Here is a 1,177-nt window from a genome sequence, read left to right on the forward strand (position 1 = left end):
AGAATTATGGATTTAGTGTATTAAAATGCAGAAATTAGTAAAAAAAAAAAAAAAAAAAACACTTTAGAGGCTACATTGTGGCGATGTAAAATATAGGTTACAAGAGTTTATATAGCTAGGCAGCAAAATAACCAAAACACCCTGTTCTATATACTCCTATAATTCTAACAGAGCCATGTTAAACCCGTAAGCTATAGCTACATATGGTCATGGGAAATATTGTTAAGGATGCAAGTAATATAGTTATTCCAATTGCTACATTACAATTTTGGTACATAAAACACCTGACTGGCTCTCCTAAAATTGGAATATATACAGGGGAGCGTCCCAGAGCCCTATATATAGATGTATTCTCAATCCAGTAATGGATCACATACAGATTCATAGTGCTGTAAGTGGTATCTCATCCAAACAAGCCCTAACTTTCAGCAGATATGCCTCCGAGAAGACCCCGAGTCACTACGGTGATTGAGAATAAGAAAGTCGATGTTCCGTACACTAAGCAGCAGATCGAAGATATTTTCAAAAGCTATGACCAGAACGGAGACGGCAAGCTCTCCTGGGACGAGGTGAAGGCAGCGTTCGCTAAACTCGGGGCGTTTTCGCCCTACTTCAGAGCCTGGCGAGGGAAAAGCCGTGCCGATGCCAACGAAGACGGCTTCATCTGTCTTCAGACCGAGCTCGATGAACTTGTCAACTATACTCTGGAACTACAGTATAAACTGTAGTAACTAGATCGACCAGCGTCTGGTTCATGCTTCAGCTTAATTTCTATACTGTGTGAAGCAGCAATAACGTACAGTTGTAATTTGTAAGCGACTTAGTGAAGGAAGGTGGTGATCTATCGTAACGTACGTACGTAGCCCCTCTTTTGTACGAACTCAGTTTCTAATTACCAAGTTAAAATAAGATTCAAGATATTCTCTTGCTACTTGGGATGTTTGTAGATCATTTATCTAATTGATCGATGTCAGGCACTCTATTATTCTTGCTTAAATCGGGTGGTATTTAATAAATTAAGCTATTCTAGTTTTAGCTCGAAATAATTGTGTTTACACCTCCTAATCATATCCTTACAAAATGTGGGCAATTTGATCAAATATTAAATAGTTATTGAACCTTTTCTTGTTATAGAAAATTTTCTATCGATCATTCTCCACTCAACTCTGTCCCGACT

The 1,177-nt window shown here is 38.4% G+C and overlaps 1 protein-coding gene across 1 annotated transcript; it reads left to right on the plus strand.

Annotated features, from left to right (window-relative positions):
- Positions 1-366: 366 nt before the first annotated feature.
- LOC101307080 (probable calcium-binding protein CML10-like) lies at positions 367-930 on the plus strand. Its single transcript, XM_004291068.1, has one exon. It carries the CDS (start codon positions 435-437, stop codon positions 726-728), a length of 294 nt encoding a protein of 97 aa, XP_004291116.1. The 5' UTR covers positions 367-434; the 3' UTR covers positions 729-930.
- Positions 931-1,177: the final 247 nt, after the last annotated feature.

This window comes from Fragaria vesca, linkage group LG2 (assembly GCF_000184155.1).
Source record: "Fragaria vesca subsp. vesca linkage group LG2, FraVesHawaii_1.0, whole genome shotgun sequence".
Lineage (NCBI taxonomy): Eukaryota > Viridiplantae > Streptophyta > Magnoliopsida > Rosales > Rosaceae > Fragaria > Fragaria vesca.

Bases quoted from the DNA above. Each gene is read 5' to 3' on its own strand.
- LOC101307080 (XM_004291068.1), top strand. From the start codon at position 435: ATGCCTCCGAGAAGACCCCGAGTCACTACGGTGATTGAGAATAAGAAA.